Consider the following 16,229-nt stretch of genomic DNA (forward strand, 5'->3'; position numbering starts at 1 on the left):
AGCATTGGTTAAAAATCATAAGAAATGTAGGAGAAGCCTTTATATACAATTTAAAATTTGAAAGTGAAGTGAAAGTTTACATTCAACATTATCTTACAAAAGCTATAATCCTGCAACAGTAGGAATTTCGGAGTGGATAGCACCAATTAATCAAATACATAAACCTACTTAATTTTCACTCCCTGAGTATTTATTCACATACAGCAGTAATTTTCATTTTTTCCATCTTTTCCATGAATAATAAACTCATTTTTATAATGGCAGGCATTTCTCTTTCCATTTCACATTTGTGATCAGGGCTAAACATTGCGTACACTTAGCCTTAACAGTGCATTTCTGGTGAGCATTAAATCTCATTTCAAGTCTCCTGTTATGCAATATTCCTTCCACTTACAGACTCCTGCTGTTAAGTCTCTGCATTGGCTCATTAAATGCTGCTTTCCAACAGCATCAAAAGAAAACAATTTTTTTTTTTTTTCAGTTCATGTTTGAAATGTTATCAGCACACAGTTGAAGAAATTTATTTAGGCATGGTGCTCTTACATTTCATGTATTGAATAATTCTCCTGGTATGTTGGATGTATCAGACGTCATGCTACAAGAGCAAGGTGTTTTGATTCAGGGTGTGAGGGGACACAGAGTCCCAGAGACACAGCAGTCTTGTAGACCAGTAGATAAAACAGTTATCATCAATGAGACTGAAAAAGGTGGAATTGCTTCCATTAATGCAAGTTTGCCATTCATTGTCAATTTACAATGACTGGCTTTGGAGTAGTCAGATGTAAACAGGAATGAAGCCTCAAATCTTGACAACCTACACCAGAACACCAGCAAGGCTCTGAGACAGACTGCAAATTAAGCCTCAGCCTTTCCAGGAGTTTCATCATAACATTAGAAAAGCTTAGCAGCAGCTTCAAGAGAGAGCAGCAGTCCAGCTAGCAGAGTGAGCTGAGGCTGCTCAAAGTCAATTTTTCATCTGTAGCCAGAACTGCAGGAGGAACACAGAGATGAATGCTTATCACATCTGTACCTCACACTAAGCTTAAGAAATACAAGTCTCTGTTTGCATTGTTTTGGACACTACTGTTATCCACAGCCTGAAAATAGCTCAGCCTTCACCAAAATGGTGTTTTATAAACTGGTGCTTTGCTAAAGAAGTGTATTTTTTGCCACAGCTCTTCCCAGCGGGTACAATACAGAACACAAAAACAGTACAATCTCTCAGCATTGTTGAACAACAACAAAACAGTTACATGGCACGACAGAAAGAGAAATTAGGAACAGGTTGCCTTATGGAGTATTATGGCTAAAACCAGAATTTTAATAGCATATGGTTTTGAGTAATTTTTTGTACATGTATTACACATTAAAGAAAGATACTGGCAAAGGTTTCAAGTAAGATGATTTTATTTTTTCAAAACCATTTATACAGCACTGAATATCTGGTGACTTTCAGACCTAAAATAATCCCTATACAGATGTGGGTGTCTGTGTACTGTGTTATCAACTAGTAGAGGTTGCCCCATTATTTTCAAAAGAAATAACTGCTACAAGTTTTCCTCAGGGATAACACAATCTTTATTTTAAGCAACTCTCGGTTAATGCTTTATCACCCTGTCATTACCTTCTCTTCTATTAACAAACCACTATTAATTTATTAGCATTATGTTGACTTTATGCTGCAAATTCAGAAAAGCGGACAATGTAGCAGACACTGGTTGTACAGACCTTTGTATTTTTGTGAATCTGTCAAAAGGGCATTCAAATCATTAAGCACTAAAATACAAACCAGACAAGTAATTGTTATTTGGTCTGTTATTTTTTTTTCGAATGTTGTATATATAGAGCAACAGTGTAACAAAAAGTTGCATTGAAGTGTACATCCAAAAGTAACACAAGCTACTAAGCTCCTGCAAAAGTTGCAAAGCTTGTCCATTCCAAATAGGATTGTGAACAAATAACCGTGAATTCATTACTTTCATCCTATGTAGAAGGGCTCTTGTTACTTGCTAAATTTTTCCTGTTTGGACAGGAAGTCATCTAGCTAATGGTATCTCCGATTTTATTTAAATCATTTTTTTATCAAAGTAATCTTCCAGAAGCAAAGGTGATCTTCCAAAAGCTTTAAATTTATAAGTTCATGATCCTTGTACTTGCCAAGACTTCATCATGGAACAAGGTTTCAGCGAACATATCAGAGTTTTGCAGAGCCTCGAAAAGACGCTTATAGTCTTCTGGATACAAGTGACACATTGCAGCATTTTTGGGAATTTCTAGTGCTTTCAGTAACGTGTCACTATTGTCCAAGCTCCATGAACTGAAACAAACAAACAAAATCATAATGGAGCATTTCTTTCTGTGAAAAATTAAAAAGCAGGAAACATTATCTGAAGGTCCACTTCACTCTTTCAAAGCTTCTAGAAGAAGCTAACCTCTTCTTGCAATACAAGTTATTTTCAATCCATACTGCAAGCAGGAAGAAACCTCTGCTATTAAAACACATAAATAGCAAATAATACCAAACCACACAAACCTCTTCATTACAGGATAGGTGTTCTCCCTCCCTCATCCATCCCAAATGCATAAGTCAGTAACAGGCATTACAATGTAAAAAGGGTGTTTCAGTGCTGGAGAAATTAAAGCCAAGGCAGTCGTCAAGAAGATAACTCAGTATAGCACGAACTAGTGACTTACACCTCCCAGGTATTTTCTTCCATATATAAACAGATGTATCTGCCCTCCTCTCATCTACATCTTAGCTATGAAAGCTATACTTTTATAAATGTGCACATACATTAACTATTTCCCAGACAGGAAAAGACTGAATAAATACACAGAAGATGCATATTAGAAGCCTTCAACTTCCTGGCTGAAGGATCAAGTGGAGATGAGGTACACCACTGAGCTTTAAGAAAGAAATCCATTAAGGCTCTTTGCACTTCTCTTTGCTAAGAGTTACTGGAATATAGTAGCTTATTTTTTCCCCCTTTCTGGAAATTAACTTTCATATTCATTATTTTCATCAGCAAGAAGCCAATGCTTTCCAGACTGTGAACACCTTCCATTTCTGGAAAACAGAAATCTACTGATCATAAAGGAAAGCAAATAGCTCCAGTGTAATACCAAAACCAGTATGAAAGAAAGTTGCATAATTGGTAAAGTCTAAAGCCTTACTTTTTAATTAGATAACAGCCATTTGAGGACATCCCCATTCTACCTTCTATAACCTTCAGCTTCTTTTCATTAGTGTGACTTTGATGTCTGCTATAAGCTGAATCTCTTTTAATTTAATCAGCTTTTAATTCCTGTTACTGCAAAATGCTTGGTGGCTTTATTCTTGTATCTGTAAAATAAGTGAAAACTTCTTGCAGATACATGACCTAAGCTCCATTGGAAGTACAGGAATTACTGCACATATACATTCTAAATACTTGTCAACCTTCCTGCCAGGAACAGTCCCCAAAATACTGTATTTTGGGTTGCACAAATTAAATCTTCTATTCTACATGTTCATGATTAATTAAGAATTAATTAATTAGTTTTTTAAAAGGCTGTATTTCATCTGCAAATAAATACTGCTTTGGGAGCATATTTTAATATTTTCATGTATTTCCCCAAAGTATAAAAACTGTAATTCTTTCTTACTTACTTTAATCTATCAGTAAGTTTAGACTTAGGTTTAGCAAAAGATTGTTTCACCATGAAAATAAAGGTCGATGCATTTGAGGGCTTCAAGCCTCCTGTAAATAGATTTTGTTGAGGAGTCAGTCGTACCAAACATAAATGGTCATTTGGCACCTGCTGCAAGAAAAACAAAGTCACTGAAAAAAAATCACTTTTTAAGACAGTATCTATCTTAAGCTAAAAGTTATGTTTGCCACCAGCAACATTTCTTATTAAAAGTCTTAACAAGATGATTTCATTGGAAGATGAGGCTTCACCTCCCTGTGCCTCCAACAGAAAAGGAAATAGAAAACAAAAGAAACATACTATCACTTGAGGTTTATTTCTATGTTTTAAACTGGACTTTCTTAGTTGAAGTAGACAATATTGGCTTGATGTGAGTTTTCAAGATATTATATGGCCTATAGTATTCCTATGCAAGGTATTACTACCTGCCGTTATATATAAGATGGAATTATGTGAGTGTAACACTAAAGACACTATTACAACATGATGATTTTATTAACCTGGGACAAAGTGGAGTCTTCAACTGAAACAAATGTACTTCTGTTTTGGCAGCAATAGATATATTGTCCAATAGATCTGATATTTGTACTTCTAAAGCTGTCCTAGTACATCTTACATAACCCACCTGATGTGCCTCTCTACATGGCTTTTCAGTAACACAATTTAAGCATGTAAGGCACACACAGTCATCTATTACAGAAACATTGCAAACTACACTCAATACAGTACCACAACAGTTTACTGGGGAGCATGAAACTTAAAAATATTAAGTAAACATGCTTTTATATTATCAGAATTAAATAGGGATGTTCTTTTATTATACAAAGGAACATCATTACTTCTCCAAAAGAGAGAAGTAAATAACTTTACACAATGTATTTTTGCACTTCTCAGATTTAAGTTTTGAGACTCATGCTTTTGCACAATTAACTTGCACACAAAATCTACAATAGACATGTGAATAACTATTTTAATCAAAACCAGCAGCATACTGATTGTGCTATTAACTGTGTTTTGTTCAAGCAGGTAGATGTGACCATCAGTAACTTTCTCTGAAAAATACCTATTCATATTCCTTTATGCTATATATTCACTATAATTTTTCCATCACAGACAATAAAGATACTAGTTTATTTCAGTTTCTAAGCTAATAGCAATTCTTCACTTCTGATGAATCTACATGCTGCCTTAAATTTTAATTAGAAAAGTTGCTAAAAAAAATCTGTAAATGCTGCTATAAAGTTACTTTATCCTTTAATTAAAAGTAATTTAGCTGCATCTTCAGAAGAAGAGAACTGTACACAACAATCTTACCACAGTTTTTGGTACTGCCAGTCCCCCATTTTTCAAATTAGTTGCAAATGATGACCAAGGTTCCTATGGAAGGAAGCAAATATATTACGGAATTAAATAAAGTGTTTTGTTAGAATGGATAGACTATTTCAGTTGGAAGGTACCTACAGTGACTATCTAGTCCAACTGCCTGAGTACGTCAGGGCTGGGCAAGTTAAAGCATGTTATAAAGGGCATTGTCCAAATGGCCTCTTAAATGCTCACAGGCTTGGGGCATCGACGACCTCTCTAGGAAGCCTGTTCCAGTGTTCCACCACCCTCTCAGCAAAGAAATGCTTGCAAATGTCCAGTCTAAATCTCCCCTGGCACAGCTTTGAACCATTCCCACGTGTCCTATCACTGGATACCAAGCAGAAGAGCTCAGCACCTCCCTCTCCCCTCCTCAGGAAGCTGTGGAGAGCAGTGAGGTCACCCCTCAGCCTCCTTTGCTCCAAACTAGACAAGCCCAAAGCCCTCAGCTGCTCCTCATGGAACATTCCTTCTGGTCCTTTCACTGGCTTTGCTGCCCTCTGGGTGCATTCAAGGACCTCCACATCCTTCTTAAAATTGTGGGGCCCAGAACTGCCCAAGTATTCAAGGTGAGGCTGCACCAATGCTGAATTCAGTGGGACAATCACCTTTTCTGACTGGCTGATGATGCCCTTTTTGAAGCACCCCAGGATGCAGTTTGCCCTCCTGGCTGCCAGGGCACACCCTGCTGACTCAGACTGAGCTGCTGCCAGCCAGCAGCCCCAGGTGACCAGTGGCCAGCCAGGTGTAGCCCCAGTCAGTACAGCCCTCTGAGCTCTGCCTTCAGCCAGTTCTTCACCCAGCACACCCTGAACCCACTCACCCCACAGCTGGACAGCTTCTCCAGAGAGATGCTGTGAGGGGCAGTATCAAAAGCCTCCCCAGAATGCAGAAAAATTGCATCCACCATCTTCCCTTAATCCACTGAGCAGGTGACCTTATCATAGGAAGGTGTCAGATGAGTTAAATGAGACTTTCCTTTGTGAACCCATGTTAATTGTGCCTGATTTTACATTGTTCTTCAAATTACTTTAATAGTACCCAGTAGAATTTGGTACTCCATAATGTTTGCAGGTACTGAGATTAGACTAAAAAGTCTGTAGTTCACAGGATCTTCCCTCACATCCTTCTTTGTGGGGCATGTGGAATAACATTGGCCAGCTTCAGTCAGCAGGGTCCTCCCCAGACTCCCAAGACCTTTGGTACCTGATTGAGAGAGGTCCTGCCATAACTTCACTAGCTCCTCAGGTACTCTGGGATGAATTCCATCAGGCCCCATGGTCCTGACAACATTCAGCTGATACAGCTGGTCCCTTACAGTTTCAGCCTCCATAAATGGAAAGCCACTGTTCCCATACTCATGGTCCTTGGCTCAGGGGACCAGGCAGCCCAAGGTCTATCAGTATTATTAAAGACTGAGGCAAAAGAGACATCAAATGCCTCCACTTTTACTTCATCCCGGTTAGTCAGATGACCACCTTCAAAAAGTACTCTTCTTCAACTTCTTAATATTTACCTTAATATATACCTTGTAGCATAAGGTATTTGGAAGACAAAAGACAGTGAAACCTAATTTTAGATCAGCAAAGCATCTAAACTATGAAGGTAGGTTCCTAGAAAAACAGAGCACAAAGATAAATCTGAAAAGCATAAACTAACTGAACGCTGATGGCCATGTGCTCATGGGGAAGTGGGGGGAACAACATAAAAAAAAAAATTAAAACTAAATTAAAACTAAACCCATAGCATGTTTCACAAGGTAAGAATGTACTGACTAGTAGGAGAAGCAGGTATGCATTAAAGCACCAAGACTCAAAAAAATTTCTACTGAACACATCTTAGGAAATCCAAAGCATACATGATGGCAAAATCTACATGATATAACAAAGAGCAGACTATGACAGATTGGAAAGGCAAACTTCTAGTTTCACACAACCGCTAGCAGAATGGAAAAGATATATCTGGTGTCTAAATATCTCTTTTTTATCTACCAGGTTCTGAGAATAAATGTTTTTGAGTACAGTGGCTTGCAGAGAAAACACTGACATCATAGTGAATATCAATGTTGCTTAATTGAAAAAGTTTTACACAAAACCTGACTGTTTTGGCTTTTTACAAAAGTTTTCAACAGTTCTCCAAATGATTTAAACATAAGACAAGCTTCCAATTAGTTTACAATGGTAAACCACTATAAACCCTTTTCTAAATGCATGTCCATAGCATTAGGCCATACCAGCTGGTACAAAACTCTTACCTTATGCAGCAGTTCAATTTCATAACCTAGTTGTGCAAGTACAGTAAGTGCTTGATAAATCTTTGACTCCCCAGGCTTTGCTGTTAATACCTAAAAAAATGGCAAAGACTAAGTATTTTTGTTGCACAAAACCAAGACTGTGTCTTTATCTAAGCAAAATCCACATATATATATATATACAGTAATAAATTCAGTTAAGTCTAAAATTCCAAGGTAAAGTTACACAATGCCTCAAATACATGCTTTGTGCTATGTTAGTATATCTTGTCAGAAGACAGGACTAGAAGACATTGTAATATTTGATGTATTTCTTCACAGCAGTTATTTGGATAACTGAACTATGCATGAATCTCCAGCACATACTTTCTGGTCCCTTTTAAGGCAGAGAAGTTTCACACAGAAGAGGAATAAGGATCAGATTTCATATAAAAACTGTAGCTCTGGGAGAGTTACCAGCTTGCACTGATAAAATAATATTCCCAAGAAGACACACAAGCAGAGTAAGTAAAACATCAGGTGACCTTGCTGAGCATTAAGCAACTTGCATCATCCTGATCAATACTACAAATCAAACAACTCTTAGGGCAAGAAAAAGCTTGTGATCATTCCCAAAAACAGCAAGGAAAGAAGTAAATTGTAGCAGGGAGCTTTAACTTCTTGTAATAGATTTACACAGCCTTGTCATATGATAAAAAGCCAAAACAACCAACAAAAAGGAGCCAACAATGCCCAGTAAAAGAAGGTTCCAATAGCTTTTACTACACAACTCTCATTTAACAGGGTTCACATTATAGTTATTATAACTAGAAAAGCTAAAAAACCAGACACGAAACAGGGACTTCATTAAATGAATAGGCTGCCCTGTATTTAGTAAAAAATCTGACCATTGAATACATACCATACAAGTGGGTATTTCAGTGGTGTCAAACCTGTCATTTCACAGAAGAATATACTTAAGATGTTTATTTTTACAGTGGGGTGTTAGACACAACACAGGTTGTGTAAGGAGACCTGGAAGTCCTTGTCTACTTCAAGTAATTAAAGGTTTATGGTTTACGGCTCTGTAAGAAACCTCCCAGTTTCACAGTGGAGGAAAAAAGGCATCCTTGAAGTATAAGTACAGTTCTAGAGTTTTGGGACAGCATAAATTAGGAACATGTAATCCAGAAAGGGCTCTGCACCTTAGTGTACAGAGCATTAATAAAAAGGAGTGTAAATCATTATATTTTTCCTCAGTTCTTTTCAGTACTGCATACAAAACAACTCAAGAGGACAAGTGCATCTCACTGTATTGGTATTTAGTGACTTGGTATCCTCTTCACTTGTGTTTTTGAGTTTTGAATTCACTCTTCGTTAACTATTACCTGCAACTAGTAAACAAACTTGTTGCAAAAGCATGGTACAGAATTTAATCACCTCACAATTTACAAGGGAAAGCAGCTGTCTGCTGCTGCATACGCTTCTCAAGGACCAGCCTTCACATTTATAAAATCCGTGGTTATATGACAACAGAATGTTTCTTAACAATGCTATCACTGCATAAAGTGAACAAGTACGAAACTGACAATACTTTAAAATTCTGGTAGAAAAACAATTCATTAGCAAAAACATTAAGTACACAATATAAATGGTTTTGTGTTCTGTGAAGCACTACACCTTCATTACCTGTAAAATGCCTTGCACGTACCGTATACTCTTTTTCACTTATAAAGAGGTTGAGTTCTATTCTTCCATATCTGTATATGGAACTGCATTCATACATGGCGAAAAGAAGTCTCCAAAGTCTGTTTCTTTCCAACTGTTGTGGTACAATTCCAAAAATTTTCAAAGGAACATCTGTTTCAACAGTGTGTAAAAGTATCTTTAAAATTCTGCACTACTTATTAGACATTCTCATTAATTCTAATGTCTAAACTACAAACAATTAAGAGAAGAAAGTCTGTGACCTCATGTTGTTCAAGAATTAAAGACAATTCGAGCCTTAGTCAAAGCTAAGCCCAGCTTGCATTAGACTAAACCTTTAATAGACAAGCAAATAATTATCTGATATTGCCACAGGGGGTTCTCCTGAAGCTATCACGAGTCTTAAGTAAAGCTGAAATGTAGAAAACAGTATCCATTAATCCAGCACGTGTATTAAACAGAACATACACCTCAAGCAAATCCCAAAGATGTTGCCAAACTGTCTATGCACCCTTCAAACACACGTTTGAAACATGTGGGATCATAAACATTTACCTGCCCTCCAAGGAACTGCTACTACACCCATGGTTTCAAAAAGTTTGTCAGAAGACACAGCAGGTGGTTTCAATGTTCCCTTTGTCAAAGGATCCATTCTGAAGAAGTCACCATGAATCACCTTTAACTGCCCATCCAGGCTATTCTCTAGGGACTGAATAAAAATAACTTTAGTTGAACAAATCTGGATATAGTAACTGGTTTTGCAAAACACCCGACCCAAACAAAAAATGCATTCAAGCACTACCTAAAATTGTTACCCAGTCAACAGAAGTCAAAACTCAGAGCTGCTTCTTACAGCTGATAAAAAGAATAGCTTCTTTCTTTCAGCTGATAAAATAACTGCCCCTTCACTGTACAGGGCATTTTGACATTTTTTTGTGCTACTCAACTTGAGCTTTAAACCACATTCTTGAAAGAGTACGATGTTCTACAACGTTTTAAAACAAACAAACAACTATACTCCACTAAGCAAACCACTTATTTTAACAGTTTAAAACTAGAATTCTTCCTATCTGTGGAGAGAATGCCTTTTATACATATTTTAAGTCAGGTGAGAGTCATTGGTTCCAAACCAGCAATGTAATGCAAACCTTCTACAGCAACTTCTGCAGCTCTGTGTCTGACCCCCTTTGAACCCATGCAAAGCCCAGGAGAGCAGGAGAGGACAACACATGTAAGTGTCAATTGCAGGAAAACAGATTAAACAACACTGTGAGATAATCAGAACAACTAAGACTATTTTTACAGATTTCTTAAAGCTTCATACAGAACTCTTGCTTAAACATAAACATCAACAATGGCTCAGATTAGTTTCAAATTTATGCATGAAATTTTATTTATGCATAGGAAGACTATGTATGAACTTGAATTCCTACATACACAAAATGCCAAATCAATTAATTAAAAAATACTCTGCATTTGCAATGTACAATACCAACCTACTTACTGTTAGTAGGCATTATTTCACATGCTGCAAGTAACAATCACTGCCTAATTCCTTTTTGATGTAATAATTACACAACAATTTAAGTTAATTTCTCATTTTCCCTTTAACTACGTTTTAGAAATGTGCAACTGAATCAAAAGTGTACCTGTAAGTCTGTAAGAAAATCTGAGTTACTTTCCAGAGCTACCACTCTAAAACCTGCATCAAGCAGAGTTCGAGTCAAAATCCCAGGACCTGAAGTAGAAAAATTTTTAAAAAAAGAAAAAAAAAATTAAAGTGCCATTTTTGTTTCTAAGTGATTTCCTTTAGTGATTTTCCCAACACAACACTTTGGACATATCACCTTCAGCAGGAGACAGCTTGTGTTTGTTTAAATACACTTCAAAACAAGAGTTAGAGAAATGATTTACAGGCAGCCTGCCTGAGATTGCTCACTGAATTACACTAAGCATAGCATTACAATTAGATACTGAGCAGCACTGGAGATAACATGTCAAATATTTCTACTACTTTTTCTTTTGCCAACTGAAACATACCGTGAAACCTTACCCATATTATCTTTAAAATACATTCTGCATATAACATAAACACATAAAACCTCCAAACCATTAGGTAACTGAAGAGGACTTACTATAGCCCATAATCCTGGGTGTGTTTTCACTGATAAAATTCGCCTACAAAACTACAGTATTACCTGACAGAAAATTACATCTCTGGTCACTCTACAGCAAAGTTTTATCACGAGTGACTCGAGCCTCCAGGCTGCACCCTCATTCATTCCCCAAGCTCTGCATAAATGGACCCCCCAGGCACACCCCGCTCCCCACACCCAGATTTCCTGGGAAGGTGCCGGGGAGCGGGTCCGGGACAGCCCCAAGCCGGGATTCCGGCCGGGGCAGCGCCGGAACGCAACGCAGCTGCCACCCCCGCCCGAAATCCCGGGAGAGGCAGGGCCCCGGCCCCTCCCCGCAGCAGCACCAGCCCTTCGCGGGGCCGGGGTGCCAGCACCGCCGGTGGCGAGGGCGACAGCTCGGACTGACCGCCCAAGGTCACTGGGTCGCGCTGGAGCCTCGGGGCAGCTCACCAGGCGCGAACTCGAGCAGGAGGGGCTGGGGGCCGAGGCCGGGGCTGGCTCCGCGCTGCAGGCAGCGCCACACGGTGCGCGCCAGCTGCGGGCAGGCGATGAAGCGGCGGACCACGAGGCTGCTCCGCTGCTCCTTACGCACCAGCCGCTTCTCCTTCGCCGGCTCCGCTACCCGCAGGGCCGGGTACTGCCGCCCTGCCGTCACCCAGCACGGCGGCAGCCCGCAGAGCAGCGCCCGCAGCCCCGCTGCCAGGAGGCGGCCGCAGCCGGCGGCGCCCAGCGGGGCCCGGCCCGCCAGCATCGCCGCGCCGCCCGCGCCGCGCTTCCAGCTCCGGCAGCGTGATCGCCGCGGCAACCGGGGCGTCACTTCCTGCTCTGCCCGGCCTCTCAGCGCGCTTCCGCTCCGCCGTCGGAGGGCTCTCCTCCCGCCGCCCGCCCTCTCTATGGTGCCCGCCCCGCACCGCCGGCAGCCTGCGGCAGCACCGGCCCCCGCGCCTCCGCGCCATGCCGGCTGGCGGGTCCCGGCCGCCCGAGCCGCCGCGGAGCTGAGGTGAGCTGACGGCGGCTTATCCTCAGGGGGAGGAGGAGGGGAAGGTGAGATGCTTTTCCCGGTGCCGCACACCGCCGCCGCCTTCTGCTTGTGTCGGCCGCCACTGGGCGCTCCAGGGGCGGGCTAGGGCCGCCGGGCGGGCGGCGGGAAGGTGCCGGTGCCGGGCGGGCTGCGCGCCTCGGCCGGGGTGAGCAAGTGCCGGCGCTGCGGCTCCTGCCCCCGGCGCGGCGCCCCCGGAGCGGGGTACGGGGAGGGCTGAGGCGAGCGGCGGCTCGGGCGGCGGGGCTCGGGCCGGCGGGAAGCGCTCTGCCGGGCGCCCGGGCAGCGATGTGCGCTCCGTGTGTCGGTAAAGTCCCAGGAGCTACGTATTTAGTTTGAGGTTTGCCTGGGTGTTTCACGGGCGTCTTTGATCTCCGCGTCTGCAGCTAAATAGTCACTTCGGGACTCGGTTGTTTGTATCGCCCTGCCGCCCTCGGCAGGTGCAGGATCTTGCTCCGGCGGATCTCCGGCATCGGTGCTTGCCGGCTTCTCTCTGCTCCATACCTTATTGCAATTACGGTTTAGGTTAAGCCGTAATTTTCGATAGCAGTGACGTTGTTCTTCCGGCAACGTCCCCAGTGCCTGAACGAGAAATAACTTTAAGACCATCTTCAAAACATTTTCAAGTTCTGCCAAACTGGAGTTCATCCTTTAGGGATGCCTGTCAGTGGCAGGTGAGTGGCCGCAGTGTGATGGGGAAGGGAGAGAGAATCCTCCCAAACGTGTTTCTTGCTCCGTGTCTAGTTTGTGCAGAAGGCAAGGGAGATCTGGCAACCACAGGGTACAAGTGGTCTTCAAATTAATGGTTCAGAAGTAGACTTTCTGTATGATTTTCTGCAAATTGCTTTATTTCTTGTATCTTGTTTCTCTCCTTGTGAAGTGAGAAATTAATACTTGCCTACTTACTAAACAAAGTCATTCTGTTTGGTATATCTCTCTAAAACAGAAATTGGGATAGAAAATTGTGGCTTTGTTATTCTCTTCTTGGGAGACCTGCACGGGGCATGAAGAGGGGCTGGGCTGAATTTAGAAAAGTGCCTTAGCAAATGCAGAAGTTCTTCGTATCTGCAATTTATTTTTAAATATTCTGCTTTTTCACACTGAGTGCTATAATAATTTTCCCTGTGCCTTAAGGGAAATGGACAGATTGTTCAGCTGGATGATGGGATAGACCTCAATCCATTTTTAAACTCGACTTCATGTTGTAATAGCTTTTCCCCTCTCTTACTAATTAGTCTGATAATTCAGTAATTTATAGGACTTTTAGAACATCAAGCAGAACTTTATTTTCTTAGAGCAAGTATTTAGTAACATCCTAATTCAGCATTCCTTATCAAAGTTTATTGACAGCTATGGCCACAGAAAGGTTAGGTATAGTTTTAAGCTTAATTAATGACTTTTGGAAATTCTTGTTGTCAGTTGGAGGACTCAGGAGTGCTAGGGTCATCTTTGAATGGGCTGCTCAGAGCAACTGAGATTATTCAAAGGAGTGTTTGCTAATAAAAGCCAAATGACAAAATGCCCTGACAAGTCTTCATATACTAGAAATGATACACTTTTCTTCATGTGTTTATTTATTTTAGTTCAGTGCTTGCCTGGATGGAGCAACAGGCCTCTATGGGCTAAACTCATGGTTTGTTTTTTTTCCCCCCCACTAGAACTGCCAGATATATGCTGAATCTTTCATGCTTAAAGGACTACCTCTTTCTGACCTGGTCATTACCTTTGACAAACTGTTGAAACCTTAGGAAAATGGTAAGTTTTGTACATATTTTTGCTTTTGAAATGACAACGTAGAAAATTGTTTATTATATTGAAGTGTATTGCAGGACATTTGAACAATTATTTTTACATCAATGGCTGATTGTGGCGTGTGTTTTCTAGTTTAATCCAGCTATCACCACATGCAAATATTTGAATTTACAGTCTTACCTCATAGATTATGTCTTATGTCTTTGTAATTTATGTGCATTGTTGAGTGCTCTGAAATTGTTTCCTCCTAATTATTGTTTCCTGAAATAAATCAGAGAGAATCAAAAGGGTTACCTGCTTGATTGGATTCCAGGCTACGCTTGAACCAAAAGAGCTCATTAGTTGTGGGGGTCAAAAAGACAGTAAAGAGACTGGATGGGGTTTTTTTTCAATGGTTCCAAAGACCTTTTGCATTTACCTTTATTTGGCCCAATTTAAAGCTTATTTTTCAAGTTAATATTAAAGCATTAGCCTTTTAATATTATTTTTCTATGTATTAACCACTTAGCCATAGTAAATATTGACAGTCGTTTCTAAGTAAGGGTGAAAATTGCAGAAGTACCTAGATCTTGATCTCAGTTTTTCAAACTCTTATGCCTGTACTTCATTTTATGTACAAATTTGACAGAATTTCCATCTTGCACAAAAATAATCTGATGAGTATGTGAATGGAAATTTGTATGATCATATTTTTTCCTTGTCCTCCTAGTGGATACTTATCATTAGAGTTTCCTCTAAAGACCCAGAATACAGATTAAGTTTGAAAAGTTTACATGTTACCAAATACCTCCTCTAATGTGAATTTTAGAAAAAGCTTTCAACAGAAATGAAAGAAGCTCTTAAAATAGAGCTGAAAGAATCACTTAAGCTTATTTGCTTCAGTAATGTGAAAATAAAATAACCTGCTACATGCTTGAGTTGGCAGAAACATCTCTGGTTTGCTGAGATGCAGGATTCCACAGAATTATTGTTTTCACTTATTTCATTAAGCATACTTGAACAATTTTATTGTAATGCTTTGGTTGGTGACCAAGGGAAATAGTAGAAGGAGTAGTAAGAGATTTGTTCAAAAGTGCTCGAAGCACTGCACGCTCAGGAAAAGAGTCTCTAGGAAGAATTCTATTTTAAAATCTTTCAGAGAGTAGTCTCATTCCTTTGTCATATTTTCTAGCCATCGCTGTCCCCCACTCAAGCCCATACATGGCACAAAGGAAATCTCCCAAGAACTGAAGTAGCATTTAATCCTATGCCACAATCTGGTTTGAGGCCAGTGAGTTTGCAACCTGTGGGTTGTGTTGGACATCTTCCTTTGAAGTGAAAGGCAGCCTTTACAAAGAGGTCAGCGATTTTGTATTTAGAGCTGTTATGGTCTATAAACCTTAGCTTACTGCTTTCCTATGTGTCCTCTGTTGACAATTAAAAATGGCTTGACATTTGGATGGGGGACAGTGGTTAGGGAGTGGGGGAGTTCTGCTGTTTGGCCAAGCTATTAGTAGCAAGGGAAACTAGAATCCAAGGTTCCTTGGATGCTCGCCTGCTCCATGTGACAGTGCAGATTCCAGCCTAGCACTGAAAACCTGATTAATAGGGAGTTCCTGTCCATTAAAAATCTGGTAGATCAATTGTGCAGATCACTGGAGAGTGACTGTGTAGGTACCAATTAAGTGAAACTGTGAAGTCAGTTCTCCTCTGAGATAGTTTCTGAGCACTAGGTGTATGGTCAGGTATGCTAGAATAAGCTTATTTGAATAAAAAAGTTAAACCACTCCTTCACTATTTTTGTTATGCAATACCATGCTGTTTAATAGGAAAACTTTTTCATACCAGGTGCAGATTGACTTTGCAGCCTTAGGAACACTGCAGCAAAGTTCACAGCTGACAAAAGAGCCATTCAGAAAAATAAACATTTTTTAAATGATATGATGCCTTGAATCTGTCCCTACTGATGCTAACTACAGTGCCCATGTTTTTTTTCCCTTCTAAAGAACACTAAGCAATATTTTTAACATTTTCAGTGGAAAGGGGAAGGGTTTTGTAGTGTGAAGATGGTTGCATAAGCTGTGTATTATGAGGCATTTTGGCAGGGTTACAAACTTTCTCACTCTGTGTGTACAGAGAAACTCAGTCCCTAGGGCTATCAATCTGGCATCTTTCATCAGCACTAAATTTACTGCAAATATTTTTTGTGTGCATGCAAAGAAAAGCACTATTAAGACTTTGTGGGCAGGAGTGAAAACATTCTAATAGACACTTTTTCTGTTTATTTCTCTCAGAACTTCTCTTCACTGAATTCTGGTGAGCGTGTTCTGCT

The 16,229-nt window shown here is 40.4% G+C and overlaps 2 protein-coding genes across 4 annotated transcripts in view; one reads left to right on the forward strand and one right to left on the reverse strand.

Annotated features, from left to right (window-relative positions):
• Positions 1–1,389: 1,389 nt before the first annotated feature.
• On the reverse strand, positions 1,390–11,907 carry TFB2M (transcription factor B2, mitochondrial). The gene is made up of 8 exons (XM_069009942.1): positions 11,578–11,907; positions 10,639–10,727; positions 9,545–9,698; positions 8,994–9,142; positions 7,307–7,396; positions 5,005–5,067; positions 3,650–3,801; positions 1,390–2,317 (listed from the first exon to the last, which is right to left on the reverse strand). The coding sequence occupies exons 1-8, from the start codon at positions 11,876–11,878 to the stop codon at positions 2,131–2,133; spliced, it is 1,185 nt and encodes a 394-aa protein (XP_068866043.1). The 5' UTR covers positions 11,879–11,907; the 3' UTR covers positions 1,390–2,130.
• Positions 11,908–11,981: 74 nt separating this feature from the next.
• The window catches only part of CNST (consortin, connexin sorting protein), a 45,179-nt gene continuing 40,931 nt past the window's right edge, over positions 11,982–16,229 (forward strand). Inside the window, exons 1-3 of one of the 3 annotated variants that reach the window (XM_069009944.1) lie at positions 11,982–12,171; positions 13,825–13,921; positions 16,192–16,213. In XM_069009944.1, coding sequence (XP_068866045.1) covers positions 13,919–13,921; positions 16,192–16,213 — 25 coding nt within the window. In that variant the 5' untranslated portion in view covers positions 11,982–12,171; positions 13,825–13,918. The remainder of the gene's footprint in view (positions 12,172–13,824; positions 13,922–16,191; positions 16,214–16,229) is intronic. The other 2 variants (XM_069009943.1, XM_069009945.1) reach the window with 2 other exon arrangements.

The sequence above is a fragment of the Aphelocoma coerulescens genome, chromosome 3, assembly GCF_041296385.1.
Source record: "Aphelocoma coerulescens isolate FSJ_1873_10779 chromosome 3, UR_Acoe_1.0, whole genome shotgun sequence".
NCBI lineage: Eukaryota > Metazoa > Chordata > Aves > Passeriformes > Corvidae > Aphelocoma > Aphelocoma coerulescens.